General features: G+C 34.5%; 1 protein-coding gene across 1 annotated transcript in view; it reads left to right on the top strand.

Annotated features, from left to right (window-relative positions):
• Positions 1-11,780, top strand: part of LOC119638470 (nuclear protein localization protein 4 homolog) — a 43,637-nt gene extending 31,857 nt beyond the window's left edge. The window contains exons 8-9 of the mRNA XM_038035273.1: positions 10,071-10,486; positions 11,533-11,780. Coding sequence (XP_037891201.1) covers positions 10,071-10,486; positions 11,533-11,749 — 633 coding nt within the window. The 3' untranslated portion in view covers positions 11,750-11,780. The remainder of the gene's footprint in view (positions 1-10,070; positions 10,487-11,532) is intronic.
• Positions 11,781-15,692: the final 3,912 nt, after the last annotated feature.

Below are 15,692 nucleotides of genomic sequence, written 5' to 3'. Positions count from 1 at the left end.
GAGAAAAACAAAAAGCAAAAAAAAAATAAGAAAAAAAAAAATAAAAAGCAGGTCAAGTTTCCCAAAATAATAATATCAACAGCTATAATACAAAACAAAAAAAAAAAAAACAATAACAACAACAACGACAATAACATTAACCATAAAAGCTTTACTTACTGTCAATGTCATCGTGTGTTATAGTCTCTTCCAACAAGTACAAGGTCTTATCTTTGCGTACTTACTGTGTTTTTTTTTATTTTTTTTATTCCATTTTAATTTCCTCTCAGCATCTCACCTCTCCGCTTGTCTTTTGTACTTTCTGTACCTTAAATATATCTGCTGATATTTTCAGAGTCAATGTCAATGCGCCTCAAATACCATTAAATTTTCGTATGCATGCATACATATGTTGTGCTGGCATATATTGTATCAAATACAATGTGTATACGTAAAATAATTTCGTATACGTCTAGTTGTACGGTTATTTTGGCATTTGTGTGTTTTTTTTTTCTTTTTTTCTAAATATACCCTCGGGTGTGAAATTAACACATAACGTAGGTGAAGGAAGATTCGCTGTTAAGGTTTTGGGTACTAGTTATCACGTAAAGTGTGTATATCTAATAGGCAGTCTAAAAAGTATTGATCCCAAAAATATTAATAACGTTAATGAGCAACGTGCAATATGACTGTGTGTGAATATGAATTGATTAAATTGAATCACTAGGGCGGTATATAAAAAATACTCGAACTAAACTCGAAGCTAAATATTTAGCTTAATAATATTAATAATGCCAATAAGCACCGAACAACGTGAGTGCATGTGAATATGAATGGAATCAATTGAAGTCTAGTCTAAAAAGTATTACGCCCAATAATATAATATTTATGAGGTTAATAAACAACGTGCACAACGTGAGTGCATATGAATATGAATGGAATCAATCAAATCATTAGGACTGCATATAATAATAAGAAGTCTAAAAAGTATTAAATCCGATAATATTTGTATAGTTAAAAAGCACCGAACAAGATGAATATGCATGAATATGAATTGATTGGATTGAAACACTAGAGCAGTGAAGACAATCTTAACTATCAAAATCGTTTGATTTTTACTAATTTTTACAGAGGAAAACCTCTTTTACAAGTCCCTCAGCAATATATGCGAGAGATTATGCATAAGTATAAATGTGCTCGACTGACGTGAGGTTCTAAATCATTCTAATAAGAGTTATCTGCTGCTAAACGTCCGACTGTGACTATCCAATGGCTAAGGACATGCAATTCTGATCGGAATCTGCAGATAAAGGTTGACAGAGGCAGCGATTCGCTCAGAATAAATTAATAAACATATCTATAAATATAAATAAGAAATAGACAGACAAAACACGAACTGACGTGACACCAAATTTAACAATTTTTTTTTTTTTTTTTTTCTTAGGCGTCTTCGGCGTGTAAAGATTTACTTTGCATGAAAAAACTTGCGTGAGATGATGGAGCCCATAAAGCAGAACTATACGGTGCAAATTTAAAACAGTTAATATGTATGTCAAACTGTCGTTATGGACCAATACGAAACATGACACATAGAATATTAGACCTGTGATGGTTTAGTTTTTATTTATTTATTTATTCCACTTATACAAGAAACTCAACTAGAACAACATGGCAGTCGAGTTTAATTGACTCTTAAAGTAAATCTTAAATTAATTAATATTAAAACTTAGTATAAGTACAATAAAACAAATAAGAAGAAGAAAAAAAGCATGTACACAACTAGCATAGAGCCACGCCCACAACCGGTACAGGAACAAATTGCAAGTGAACCCCTAAGCCATCGCAAACATGCATAAGCCTGGCAACCGATAATAGTTAACAACAATTAACCTTCGACTTATAATAACTTTTCAAGGTTAAAAGTTAGTTCAAGTACGACATAGACTTTAAAGAGTCCGTTAATGAGAATAAGTGATAGACATCGTTTAGGTTCTTGCAAACAACTCTGAGCGGGTTAAACAGTTCGTAATTATATTTGCATTAACTAAGCTTTATCAAGATAAAGTGCCTAGAGAAGCGGTTAGGGACATTAAAGCCTATCTCATAAAGTAATGCGGGCGAATCAATTGTACCCCAAGAACAACAAATCTACGTTTCTCCAGTAACGGTAAGGATAACAGAAGCAACCTATTCTCATAGGGTGGAAGAGAGGCAATCGACTCCCAACCCAAATTCGTAGGAATGGTGGGGGGGATTACAAAAATAATTTGCCGAAATATTATTGCTTAGCGATCTTGCTTAACGAAGAATTTTAGAAATTTCCCTTTTCTTTTACATAATGAATTTGCGAAAATATGGTTTTTGTATCTAAAGAGGTCCAAGGCAAAAGCGATTCCATTCAATCCATTTTCAGTGCAGTTCGTCTTCGAACGAAAATACATCATCAAACACAATATCCCCTACAAGAAAATAAATCAGGTGGACAGAGGAACAGAGAAGCTTAAACCGATTCGGAATATGATTCTGAATTGACGGTGGGCCTATATTAAGTCCTTCGGGGCATTACCTATCTCCGCAGAATTTTAAGATACTCTATATCAGAAATAGGTCTACCTTGAATCCTTTTGGATGTTATATTACAATCATATAAACTTAGTATACTTTGTACTCTAGGTGGCGCAATGTGTGGAAACACAGATATCGGTTCGAAACCAAATTCATGTTACATGCACCATTAAAGAATCGTGTACACAATGTATGCGGTTTTCTGGTTCGGCTTGTAAAACCTGCTTGTGTGTGTGTGTGTGTGTGTGAAAATCCCTTAAGGGAATATGCATTTGAATTGCTTAAGGTGTTAAGTTAACTTGCTCACGTTGTCAGATTGTTTCTTGCTAAAAACCTCATATCCATCCAAATAGCTGTCCTTTGAAATGGCCCCCAAAGACACATATATAACACATCATCCAATAAGCTCATACAATGACATATACACAAACGTATGATGACTATTGATGAATCCAGATGACTTTCAGATCGTACCAACATCTAAACAAAATATTATATAAATATATATATCCCACAATTTTATTGAGCTATATGTTATGTTAAATCATACCCTAAAGATTATTGGAAGGTTTTCATTGCGCTTCTTCGCACTTTCCTGGAATATTTGCTTTTAATATGAGCACTTAGCTACAAATTCTAAATGAACCCGATTGGGTCCCTTCAAAATACTTCTTTAGTTTCTGCTTAACGAGATTTATGGTATTATTCTCCACTATCGCTACTTATCCCACATCACTTACTGAGTCATAAGTAGCTCCAGTTTTTCGGCAGACATTTAAAAGTTGATTGTGACGCACCAAACCTTTTTGCTATACCTCTTGTTGGTTGGCGTGGATTTCGCGTCAATATCGCCTTTAAAAAGTTGTCGTCAAAGTCGGAAGAAAATACCGTCCTGCGTTCTTCGTCTTTTAAGATCATATCTGCAGAATGGAAATTTACAGACTGACTGCTCGACCAGTTATCACTTTTTCACCCTATTCGCTGCATATTTTTTCAGCTGTCGCCTTAGCGCTAATGCCTTGTTTGAATTCTCAAGGCATCACAAGTCGATTATGCAGTTTTTGACTCTCCCTTTCAGAGGTTAAGAAGGACAGCTGAACATGTAACTTGCACTTCATAAAACAGTTGGCGGAAGACTAATTGAATCCTCGTCTATATATTTGAAAACAAAAACTCGTTTGTTTCAGTTGGTAAATACAAACAATAGATTCTACCTAACTATATCGAATGTTATTTATGACTTCATCTAATATTTATAGACAGGATACTACGAAGATTTGAAATCAGAAAAATTTCATTACATAAGTATGACGTGTCATATTATTATAGCCCTCTTTAAAATATATGAGAATGACATAGTCCAGCAAGACTCTTCGGCACTTAGACTTGCTGGCAAAATTGCAAGCCACATGTAGCCGAGGATTTGAACACCTTTTAGACGTTTTAGACAACTCTATATATCTGTAACATTATGTGCATGATTGTCGAAAAGAAAAAGTTCGGAGTTCGGAGTTCGGAAGTTTGCATATCTGCGCACGTTGAATGCATTCGGTCCCTAATAGAACGAAACAAATGAAGAAGAAGAAATTCGAGCTCGAACAATAATGAAAACAGAAAATGGAAGTTCTTTTCATATCAGCAGTCCTTTCCTCCACATCGTCTTCTTAATAATAATTTTTTTTTTTTTTTAACTCAATATCAAGAAAAAGTAACTACTAACTTGTCCTATGGCTATTCAATTTCTTTACTTTGGCTAAACCAAATGGTAAATAAAATAGATTGAAACGAAAAATAGTAATAAATATATATGAGGGAGAAATGTAATCAAAAAAAAAAAACCACAATTTGTCCTTGGAATACAAAAGAAAATTGTGTTCTTTGAATGATATTCAAATAATCAAAAATTTGGTCAATATATACTTTTGTATGGAAACTACATGGCAGAATGACACACATATACATATACATGCATGGTTATACAGGGTCATTAAAAAACGCTTATAAACTCTTTGAAACTGAGAGCATAGCAATAAGTTTCGAAGGAATCCGTAGGCGCACTAAGGGCATACTACTCGAATATTACTTAACTTTTTCTACCTAACGAACGAATCCTAGCGTTTTGGTCGTATAGGTAGACAAGTAAGTCTGCTTAGACATCGATCACCCTCACGGTTAGAAGTTTTTTCTTTTTTTTCCTTTCTGGCAACACAAGTGCAAGGAGACCCTTGATGCATACTGCTGCTTCAGCCTGATAGCGGTAGTGGCCTTTTCGTGAGTTTCGTGACGGATGCATTTGGCTCAAACACCGTGCAGAGCATCTCCTCGATGGAGGTTTTGCATTGCACCACGACGCTTGCCTTGTGCAATAGTAGAGAAATGGAAAACATTCATTTTGCCTTCTGGCACTCAGGGACTGATCATCCCCGGGCTAAAGAGTGACATTTTCTCGCTCAATTTCGAGGAGTTAAGCTTTCACGGCAGTAACACTTGGGGACATCTTATCTACCTTATATCGTAAAAGAAGCTCGAATATTTTTTGGATTACCGGATGTAGATCCGGACGATCGAACATAGAAATATGTGTAAACTTGCGTTAACTTGTAATTCTTAAAGCATTACCAAGCTTATGCCAGATATGACCATAAGTTCAAGGGAGCCATATCTAAATTCCATAACTTTACTCGGAAGCGGAACCTGCAACGCTTCAATTGATAAAAAGTTTCATTCAGATTCTTATATCCTACATCACTTACCGAACAAGTGTATATTAAGTTTGCATGGATGTATGCAACACCTAGAAGGACTTGAGATAGTTACTTTTGAATCGATCTAAACTTGTTTGTCCGTCTGTCTGGCAAGTTGTATTCAACCTACACCTTGAAATTTTCGAAATATTTTAATGAGATTTGGCGCACACACACACACACACACACACACACACACAAGGGTATACTAAGTTTGTGTAGATTTGAGATAGATCACACGGCCCACTGTTCGAATCAATCTAAGCTTGTCTGTCCGTCTTGTATATCTTGTTCTCATTTCTTCAACCCAAAGATAGCAATTCTTAAGATATTTTAATGAAGCTGGATACAATGACGCCTTTTGACGAAAGAACGAACCACTTTCAAAATGATTCAGATTGGAGAACTTTTCCGAACACCTTATATATAAGGCATTATTTTGAAAACAGTCGTTATATAAATAACTAAATTAAATGGAATCGCATAACTATTTAGACTTTTTTTCCTACCGGAAAAGCTTTCGGAAATATTTCATGTTACTCTTTGTCTGTCCCTTCTAGTCAAACATTAATTTGCTTTCGTTTTTAAAAGCGAATCTGCGTCACATTATGAAATTTATTTATGAAATTTTCATTTTCAATTTTCTCACCAGAAAATTGATTTACTTTCACTTTTAATATTTAGATTGCGATCGATGCTGTCTACTATGCTAAGGGTTATGCGGATGTTAGTTATGTTTGTTTTATTTAATTTATGAAATTATTCAATTTTTCTTTCATTCAAATGCTTATTTCCTTTCGAGCCTTGAAATTTTTGTATCAACAATTCCTTCAATGGCGCTAAACAAATTTGTCATCCACCGTCTTTGCAGTCGATTGCTGGCTGATTGCTTCGTAGTGGTGGTGATGTATTTTATCCATATTCATGCGATTGCCTGCAAATCGTTATGGATGGGTTTATGACTACGTTCTTCATCATTTTACACACATGTATACATACGTACAAGCATGCATATATGTACGTACGTAGATACACACATATAGATGTGTGTGCGTTTACGTTACACAAGTTTTGACAGGCAAGATATTAAAAAAAAATGTTCATGTCACGAGACTGATGAAAAGAAAAAAAAAGTAGAAGATGATTAAATGCTCGGTAACGATATCTAAGTTTGATTTTGTATTCAGTACGTTCTTGAATTGAATTTACTTCCCTTATACGGTACACTTCGATAACTGTATTAAGCATAAGAAAATTGCTTACATGTATCAGAGCTGCTAATGGGCCATGTGAAGGGTTGGAATTTTAATTCCATGAAATCACTTTAAGTTCCTATGGGTAACTTTCCAGCAAGCAATAGGAATAATATATGTGGGGGCTTTCAAATTCCGTTTATCTGATTAGATACCAAAATCTAGCTTAACTTCCGTAAGCGGCTCTTATTCACTTTAATTTTTTATCTTTTAATCTCCATCTCTCTGAATCCTTTTTATCAAGGAGTTCGCATCGATAGACGGAGGGAGGTGTTTATGAAACTTTTTTCTTTGTTTTTTTTTTTTTTTAACTATGACCAATCACTTATGAGATATCTCTTGGACGCGTAACCCGAGGAATTCTTATCCTGCGGAGCTGCCTTTCTTGTAAGGATTTATTGACCCGGCACATCTCAGAAGAAACATTAAAACATGCTGGAAACTGAAATAATGCCATATGCTGAAGAAAATATGCTACTGCTATGGAAATTTTGAAGATAAATTCTCAGTCTTAAAGCACCAGCACATCTAAGCCTATCAGGTTTATTGGAAACTCGACCGCACTTGAGAACTGCACACACCACCTTTGCCTATCGAAAAGTATCGAAAAAATATTAAATTTTGATACATTCCGATATTGGGTGGGCGTGGTCAATGTTTTCCATTTTTGTACAAATGCTACGTTTATCTGCTATAGTCTATCAGTAATGAGCAAAAAAAAGAATTTTTCATTCCCTTTGAAAAATGGAGGCGATCTCAGTTTACCTAGTGCTGTGGGCGTGTCCGTGGACCGATTTTGCCCATTTTCATTAGCATCCTGCGTGCAAGAACTGTCAATGTTTCTGCTAAATTTTAAGTCGATAGCTTCATCAGAGGGAGGACGGACAGACGGACGTGCTTAAATCGATTTAAAATTTGATGTTAATCAAGAATATATATGCATTGTGGAGCCTCTAACTCTTCCCTCTGGGCGTTGAAAGCGTTTTAACCAAATGAATGCATTCCTCATTCTTAGGTTATGGTTACAACAACAATAATAGCTTAACCGAATAGACATATATTAGGTTCCTTGAAGACTATCCTTAAATCGTTTATTACTAAGCATCAAACTTTAAAGTTACTTCATCATCTCCTTCCTCCTTGCCCGCTCACTGACTGGCAGCAAAGATCGTGTGTTTAATATTCAAGTTTTATTTATTTACTTAAATTAAAATTTTCAACTTTTCCACTTATGTGGTGTAAATGCATGAGAGACTGCATGATTAACTAAATAACTAACTAGAAAAAAACACAAATCTTAAGGAGAGAAGAGGTTTTTATTTTTAACATTTTGACCTAATAACCTTGAAAAAGATTATCAAATGAGAAAGAAACAAAAGTAATAGAGAACAAACACACAACATAACAGTAGTAAATACTTTGTTACTTTAATAAATTTTGTCATTTTTTCTTTTTTCATTTCGTGGTTAATTAAGAAAAAAAATGTTGACCTTAAAAACTCTACTTCGATGGAAGATGGATGGTGGCTGGTGGGGCGGTGGGGAGGGGGGGAAGAAGGGCGGGCAAGATGTGATATTGCGACGCTGAGTTGAACAATCAACTGCTACTAGGACTACAAGGTAACCTTGTAAAAAAGGCAATTTCATGGTCTTCTTCGTATATAACTGTTAGCTGCTTCTTGCTCTCTACCACCACCTATTACGTGCAAACAGGTTGTAAAAGCTTATAAAGAAAACTTAATTAAATCGCATATACATTTGTATATAAATACTTTTTGAACTGCCTCCACACATATATATATGTGGGAGTTTCTCTCTCTCTCTCATGCTTGCTCTTTGTCTTTTCATATCTCTCTCTCTCTCTCGCGCTCTCTATCTATCTACCTCTCTTTTAGTTTAAAAAGCTTCAAGTCAAAGTTTCGAAAATCAGGTCACTAGTTCAACTGAGTATATTTTCATTTTTTTAAAAATCTTAAGAGAGCAATAAATTTTGATGCTAAACATTAAGAGATTTGTGATGTCCTTTTACTTCGCGAAATGTTTTTTTTTTTTTTTTTCTTCTATATAATGTGACCTTAGAACAGATTTGTTAAAGAATTTAACCTTGCCATTTATAAGTTTAGAAAAGAAGTGTTAAGTCAGTGAGTAGGTGAGTACGTGAATGAGTAATGCAAGGCTGAATTACGCTTTCACTTGTTTACTTACCTTTTAACGTTGAAAAGGACGGAACACGAAGACTCATCTTAAAGAACTTGAAAATGTCGTATGATTAGCAGCTTGGAAATATCGTAAATTTTTTACAATATCTTCGCCATCATAACTAAAATTTAATATTATTTATAGCGTGTGGTTGATCATAGTTCATGGTAAATGTTGGTGTGATTGTGAATGTTCGCGTACCTAGTGTGCATGGGAGCAGAGGTGATGTAGTATTTCTTTCTTTTTTGTTTTAAAGTACGAAAAAGAAGATTGTCGTGGGTCACGACCCAACCTTGAACACCCTACTATACTACTACTACTACTACTTCTCTTATCACGGACGTAAATGCTATGGCATCCGCTTTCATATTGAAGTGAACCGATTGAGCACACAGACCCGCTACCGGCGGCTGCCTTCCCTCTTTTACTTCTTCTTCTTTCTGACCTTCAGCGTTTCAAAACAATGCATTTTATGGGAAGTGTTATGGGAAGTGTTTCGAAAAGGGATTCGATACCAAACATTTTCAATATTGTTCGTCCTTGGGCCCATCTACAAAATTTCACAAGAAAATACACGGATGGACTGACAGACGGGCTTTACTCAGAAAGTGATTCTGAATCGATGGGTGCAATAGAAGTTGGGTCTATCACAAATTCTTCTGTATCTTTGCACCCCAAGTGATTTAAGATATAAAAATAAAAAAATGCCAAAAAAAATCGGGCTTCAAAGACCTTCTAACTACAAGCGTTTAAGTAGGTTGAGATCTTGCAGCGCCCCGAAAGCTGCGAATTTCCGATCGAATTTCGATTTTCAAATGCGTACTTATAGCTTGTATTGTGTGCCTACTTTTAAAATGGATTTCCATGAGCGAATCTTAAGAAGAATACGTCTGTATATAGATGGATAAAACTGGCAGATAATCGGTGAAGTCATAGAGTTAATCGAATATTCGGTTATCAATTATAAAATTTGCTTATAATACATAAAATCATTTTCTGAGCCGACCTAAATTTGTCTGTCCGTCTATCTATGTTGGTTTCATGTGTTCAACCTGCAGGTCGTAACTTTTGAGATTTTTTGATGAAATTTAATGCATCGACGTGTAAGGACCGCCTTTGAATGTGATCGAGATCGGAACACAAAAAGCGAGATATTAAGCTAATTAGTGTAGTTATTTTTTTTTTTTTCTTTTTGAACAACATTTTCCAACTTACCATTCCGCCATAATAATAATAACACTTGCCACTCGACTGTTTCAGCAATTTTTTTATTAAAAAAATTTTTTTTGTTTTCTTTTTATTTTCATATTTTAAAAATTTGTAAATGCTAGGAAAAAGATCAATACGGTAACGAAGTGCAACGTATGGCTCGACCATTGCCGGTTGAATATCTACTTGTCGATGTGCCCGCTACAACGCCCCTACAACAGCAATTCACGTTTACTCAATACGATAGACGTCAACCATTTCCAGTGGAGAATCGTTATTTGGACGGTCATCTGCAAGATTTTAATGCCCTAAGCACGTATCTATCGCAATGGGAGAACGATGAATACTTACAGGCGATGTCCGACTTTCATTTACTTGTATATTTATACAGAATGGATATGTTGCCCATGCGTCAGCATATTAAGCCATTATTAGAAGCGGTACACACTAAAAATTCTAGTATGGCTTACAATTTCAAAAAGGAAGAAGTATGGAAAGTGCTGGAATCCTTAATACAAGCCAGTTCAAGTGGTAGTGGGTAAGCATTCTATTATAAGTTTAGTGAACTAATTAAACTAATTGATTCTATCTGATATATAGACAAACAGGCTTAGAAAGTTTGACGCAACATAATTAAAAATAAATTTTATTCAAAATGTCTGTCTGTACGATTTGGAAAAATGTTTATAAATTTTAGTAAAAGGCATAAATGTATCTATCTGGGATCGGTTAAGGATTTTTGATACTAAGTAAACTTGATGACAGCTGTGGATTATCAATTAGATGTAAAGAGTAGAGAGTTTGTGGTTACCGAGGAAGTACATCTTCTTCTTACTTTTGAATGAAAAATCTTTCGTAGTGTATTCGAATTACATTCGAATTTATTCGATGCTGAGGACCACAAATCGATTCCTGGTTCTTTACATGTACTCTAGACAAACACACGAGCTGCGTTCAAAAAGAAGGTGATTTTTTCAAAACTTCATGGGATGCAAACCCTTCGCTTTTTTCTCTTGGACAGCCCACCGATGGATCCGTTGAAGTAGCGAACGGAATTGTTATGGAGGATCCTGGAATCAGTATTAGAGAAGTTGCCAGGCAAATTTTTTTCTATACTTTGAGCATGAAGCCTGACGAAATGAAGCTTGTTCCGAAATTGCTATAGTTTGACCAAAAGAGCCATCACAACAACACCGTAATCTCATGCCTCAATCACCGTGTTTACGGGACTTAACCCCCTTGCGACCTTGGCCCCCATGAAAAAACGTATTTTTGCCACGATTAATAAAGACTGCTAAAAAAGTTCAAGGCCATGCTGGGAAGTCCACATCAGAGGACTCGAGAAAGGGCTGACAGAACTGTATTATATCTAAGGGCGATCAGTTTGAAGGAAACAAAAGAAATTTTAATGAATAAATAAAGACTTTCCCGGGTCAACCTTTTTTTTTTGAACACACCCCGTATATTTGCTTAACTGTCTTTGGAGTTTAGCGAGATACATAAAATATCTTAAGGGATCAAATAGTTTAATCGCTTCAATCACCATTACTTATCGAAAATCTAAAGTTTCTTAACATTTTTCAGCGGTACGACAAGTTATCCTTCCGTTGGTGTTAGCTCCGCTGATGTAGGCGTTACTGCCCCTGCTTCATTTCAAGCGCGTCCTGCTGCCGGCGGGGGAACTGCACCCGCTCCTTTGGAGACATCAGACAATGAAGCTGAGACCTGGACTTGCAATCATTGTACATTCATTAACAGCAGCGAGCTAACCTCTTGTGAAATATGCTCTCTACCGAGATAAATTCTGCTATGTAGACGCTAAGAGAATTATGTAAAGAAAACCAATAAAGATTTATTGGAATCCTTGCAAAGAAGAACTGTTTAAAGAGATAAAAAAAAAAATAAATAAATGAATAAAGCAAGAAAGAAACGAAAGGAAGAAAGAGTCAGCTTCCTTTTTAAAAATGGTTTTATATTAAGCTATACATACCTAAGAGAGATTCATTCAGATTCATTGATCGATCAATATTCTAAACTAAAACTTTAGAATTCATTTATTTTAATTATCTTTATATATACGCATATATAAATATACATATATGTGTGCGTGTGTGTGCATGTTTGTGTGTATATTCAAAACAAAAAAAAAAAAAACCTTATATTCGCAAAAAAAAGTTTCCCTTTTGTGTAAAATTCTAAATGCGAGCATAAACAAAGAAAAATCTTTTCAGATTCTCTTCAGCTGTAGACCTCTACCTAAATACACATAGCAATGTAATGATTTCTCTTTGTATTTGATTAATGAATAAAATTATTTGCCGTAAATAAATTAATTAAAAAAATGATCAAAACTTTCTTTTTTTATTCTGAAATGCCCTGAACCGTAATCTCTTTCTCTTAGTAACAAGCTTCTAGTTCGGAAACTTTGGACATTTGGTCTTGAGACCAGTTAGGAGAGTTGAGAGACGCTTTCTTAGAAACTTACTGAGTAAGTTGAATATGTTGTCCGAACGTTCTTTTACAATGAGGAAATACCGTTCATCCGGTAATAAGAAAAACGCATACCTTAAACTATCTACTCGTTACAAGGAATTCGTAGTCACCAGCTATCTTGTTCACTCGATACCGACAATCAAGGCCTGAGGCGCAAAAAAATTACATCAGCAGATGAGGATAACTTTCTGCCAACTTTTCTGCAAATTATGATTAAAAAAAATCCACATTTTTTCTCTTCTATTAGATCACAGGCGATGACAGAAATGAGATCGTGTGCCCGGCGTAATTTATACTACATCAGTACAATGTTCTCCAGATCCAATATATATTTACTATTAATACAACGCCCATAAAAGGATTAATTTCGCAGAGCTTTGAAGAAATTTGAAAGATTTTTTTAAATCCTAAAAATTAATTGCTTTATTCCCCTACACCTATGTATGTTTATTTAAGGCGTCTCTTACTTCATATAGTGGTCAATATCGTACACCTTCGAAGAAATTAGTCTGATAGGGTTACTCCCCGTAATGCTCTCTAGAGCTAGGTATACTTACTGTTAATATAAAGTCTGTCATTCAAGACATCTCTCCTTTCATATAGAGCTCAATATCAAAGACCCTCGAAGATATAAATTCTGATTGCTTTGCCGTCCGCAATGCTCTCTAGACTCCCTAGACGTAGGCTCATATTCCAAACGTCTCTAACCCCGTACAGAGACTTAGGAACAAAATTTAAAGATTTTTATAAATTCTAATACGAAGGTAGTCTGATTGGTTTACTCTCCGCATTGCTCTCTAGATCTAGGTATATCTATTATTAAAACAAGTCTCTTCTTCAAGGCGTCTCTTATTTCATATACAGGATAATATCGTAGACCCTCGAAGATATATATTCAAATACGAAAGTAGTCTAATTGGTTTACCTTTCGTAATGCTTACTGCTAATACAAAGTCCCCTCTTCATAATGTCTCTACCCTTATATAGAAAAATCTTCGATGAAAAGGGGAAAATTTTTATAAACTCTAATACGAAGGTAGGATGGTGGATTGGTGGATAGATTAAGCAATCGGTTTCGATACAAGCTATATAAGTGTGAATAGCCGTTAATTCATTTTTTCCCAATTGTCACTGCCTGTTGTTTTTTTTCTTCTAATTGTGGTATTACGGATGCGATTATGGGTTTTTCACCTGTTTTCCGATATTTTGCTTTAAATCTATTTTTCAATGAAAACCAAGTATACATTTCGATAGATGATATATTTGACACAATTATAAGAAATTATTGTAAAATCTAGTCGTAAAAATAAAAATCAATTGTGTATATAAATTTTTTTATTTGTACAAAATAACTAAAATTCAAGACTATCGTCTAAATTTCTAGGTAAGCGAAATGGCCAGATGTCTAAAAAAAGTGAAAAACGCACTGAGAAATTCAAAAAAAAACGTATCATCGCTTATGAAGAAAACTGTTCGAGCAAAATTTATGAGAATTTGGTAACGATCTTATTTTTGGAGGCATCATCTCACAGCCATCAACATGTTTGTATTTCTTAGTGAAAAATCAATTTTTTTCTTACCTTTTATTAATGACCTTTAAAGAACGCACGTAATTTTATCCCTAATATATAACGGCAATCATATTTACGAGAATTTTTTCCTATACCGTAAAGCAATGAATTTTCTATTCTGTAAGGTTGTCGCCTTTGCTAAGTAATAAATAAAACGCTGTGTTAGCTATCAAAAAAAAATGAGAGTAAAACTTTTCCACATTTTTTTTGTTTTGGAAATAAGTCCTATCAATCTGCAATAAACAGTAATGGTGTTTATCAATATTGGTAACTTTTGTCAGTTTGTTTGTTTGTCAGATTGCCGTAGTTTGTATATTGCATGGGATATTTAAACTTCAATCTTAAGCACTTCTGAACTTTTGCAGAATAAAAATTTAAATGACCTAAGTGTGAATACAGTCGCTCAATATTAGCTTGTGCTTGTCAACCATTCAATATTTATTAGCTTGTAGTGGTGTTTATCAATGTTGATAACTTCACGTTGTCGAAATTTGTATATTGGATGGGATATTTAAATTTCAATAAGAAATTTGCACATTGCATGAGATATTTAAATTTCATTAAGAAAATTGCACATTGCACGAGATATTTAAATTTCAATAAGAAATTTGTACATTGCCTGAGATATTTCAATAAATTCTACAAGCGCATGTGCTAACTAGCATGAAAACTTTAAGTGACCTGATTGTGGGTAGAGTCACTCAATAAAAGCTTGTGCTTGTCAATAATTCAATATTTAGGAGTTCTATTTCTATTGATCAATAGTTCAATAATAACACGCATCGTCGATTGTGAACCCATTGCTTGGAATTAAATCGATCATATCCCCCAACAAGTTTGTAGATCGTTTCGTTAGAATTGTATTTGGAATCAGGCTAATCAAGATTTTACTCAAAACATTAGCTCTTCTTTTTATTGCAAACCACGCCATTAGATTAATTTTAAGGAAAAAGCTGCTAACAGAGAAGGAAACTGAAAAACTCATTGGCTAATTTTGAAGAGAATCTTATTATAGCTTGAAAATTACTTATATCGACCGGTAAAATTATAATCTTTGTGACGAATGCCAACTTGTTTACAAAGGAACTGTTCGTTTTGGTTAGAAAATGCCATAAACATTATGTGGAAAGCTTTTCTTTCCGAATTGTTTGTTGAATGGCAAAGTTGTAATGGATTTGACGTTTGTCAATAACGATCAAAACCCATTTCGTGAAGTCATTTCCTCGATTAGCTGAGCTAGATAATTTAATGAAACTCTGTACACGTTTTGGCCGAAGGACACGAACCCTTCCTGTAACTGCTTAGTCGTTATATGAATAACTACAGGCTGATGGCTGATATGATGGCCACTATAATGTTGTTATAATGAAATTCTACGGTCTTCTCTTAAATTGTTCGATCAGTTATTCTTCTATAACATGATTATTGAAACTTATATATTTTATTTTTTCAATTTTCATTTTAATTAAATTATGTTTCTTTAGTGAACATGGCTTTTCGCTTCGCTCTTGTCCGGTTTAACAACAAAGAAGGCTCTTTTTTATTGCGCCAAACGCGAACTGTTGTTAAGGTATTAAACAGAAAACAGCATTTTTTTTTAAATTAATTTTATTAACAAATAAACTAAACTTCTTTTTATCAATTTTTAGCCAATGATGCGGTCACAACCGAAATCAAGTT

The sequence above is a fragment of the Glossina fuscipes genome, unplaced genomic scaffold (genome assembly GCF_014805625.2).
Source record: "Glossina fuscipes isolate IAEA_lab_2018 unplaced genomic scaffold, Yale_Gfus_2 90, whole genome shotgun sequence".
In the NCBI taxonomy this organism is placed as follows: Eukaryota; Metazoa; Arthropoda; class Insecta; order Diptera; family Glossinidae; genus Glossina; species Glossina fuscipes.
Note: the sequence above shows the minus strand (reverse complement) of the source record. Positions and strands in the feature narration are given on the sequence as shown.